The 1,230-nt window shown below is 59.3% G+C and overlaps 1 protein-coding gene across 1 annotated transcript; it reads right to left on the bottom strand.

Moving 5' to 3' along the window:
- Nucleotides 1-447: 447 nt before the first annotated feature.
- On the bottom strand, nucleotides 448-1,132 carry LOC114357398 (uncharacterized; the record flags this gene model as incomplete). Its single annotated transcript, XM_028310994.1, has 2 exons — nucleotides 448-852; nucleotides 953-1,132. Coding segments are annotated over 2 exons (585 nt in total), but the record flags the coding sequence as incomplete, so codon positions are not given.
- Between the last annotated feature and the right edge of the window lie 98 nt (nucleotides 1,133-1,230).

The following is a 1,230-nucleotide window of genomic DNA, read 5'->3' as shown; positions in this document are numbered from 1 at the left end:
TGTCAGAAACGTCAGATCTGTCACCGGCACACTCTCAAACCTGTCAAAAACTGACACCTGTCACCTGTCAGTGTCAGTGTCAGCCGCCACGTGCTTTGCACGCGCACCACACATAACCTCACTTTTAACACGTTTTGAGCACGTTTTCCCTGAAAATGGCCTAAAAGGTCTGAAATTTTCAGGGACACTGAAGCGCTATGCGCCCACAACACGCACAAACACAACACCGCGTCCTATCGCACTCCAAAAACAAAATATCCGTCCGGGCAGCTAAACACGCGGTCAGCTGCCGGCAGTAACAAATCCGACGAAAAACACTAATTAAACAGTAATTACGCACAACACAATTAGTACAGCACAACAAGGACACGGAAAACTCGCGGAAAGTCGCGGAAACTCAGCGAAAAGCCGAAAATTCGCGAAATGCAGAACCACGCGGTCCGGTACCCACGCGGCGGCCTCGGAGCGATCGACGGAGACGTCCGCACTCAACGACGACCGGCGCGCAACAACCGGGCAGCTGAGTGTGGCTATTCCCTCTCCACGGGAGCTGCGCCGGATCTCCCCCACTCTGACAGCTTCCAGAGAGCAACCCGTCTTGCTGGCCACTGCTTCGGCGACCTCCTCCCTGGTGACGGACTCATCCAGGCCAGAGATGCGCACGCCCGCGCGCTTCTCAGGTCTGGTGAGAGTCACATCGCCACCGAGAACCGCCTTTAGCTTGTCCGCCAGCTTGTCGGCCTTTTCTCTGGACTCGGAGCCAGGAACCTCGATAAGTCGAGCCCCGGTCGCCGAGTCAGTGACCTTTATGCTGGGGATTCCCAGCTCGGACAGGTCCACTGCAGCCTTGGCCTTGGTGAGCGAGCACCTCTTTGTAGGTAGACCCTCTCTTTGCCGCCTCTGGCTGCAGCGTCACCACGATGGCCGCGCTGCGGGGAGGGGTCAGTTTTACCCGCTTGGGCTTCGGTTTCGGCGCCGTTGGAGCCGTCCTGGGCGCAGGGACCGGTTGGGAAGCGGCAGCAGTCTTGGGTTTCCTCTTCTTCCCCTTCCGTGTCACGGTGGCCCATGTTTCGGCTGGAGGAGCCGATGAGGGCGCCGTCTGGACCTCTTGGCTGGAAGCTACTGGTTCCGGCTGGAATGGGGGTTGCGGCCTTGTCGGGCGTGCCTTCTTTGGCCCGGGGGCTGACCTTGGCGCTGGGGTTGGGCCCTCCGTAGAGGCCGGGGGAGTTC

The sequence above is a fragment of the Ostrinia furnacalis genome, unplaced genomic scaffold (assembly GCF_004193835.3).
Source record: "Ostrinia furnacalis isolate ACB-3 unplaced genomic scaffold, ASM419383v2 OfSCF3142, whole genome shotgun sequence".
Lineage (NCBI taxonomy): Eukaryota > Metazoa > Arthropoda > Insecta > Lepidoptera > Crambidae > Ostrinia > Ostrinia furnacalis.
This window is presented reverse-complemented; position numbering and strand designations above follow the sequence as displayed.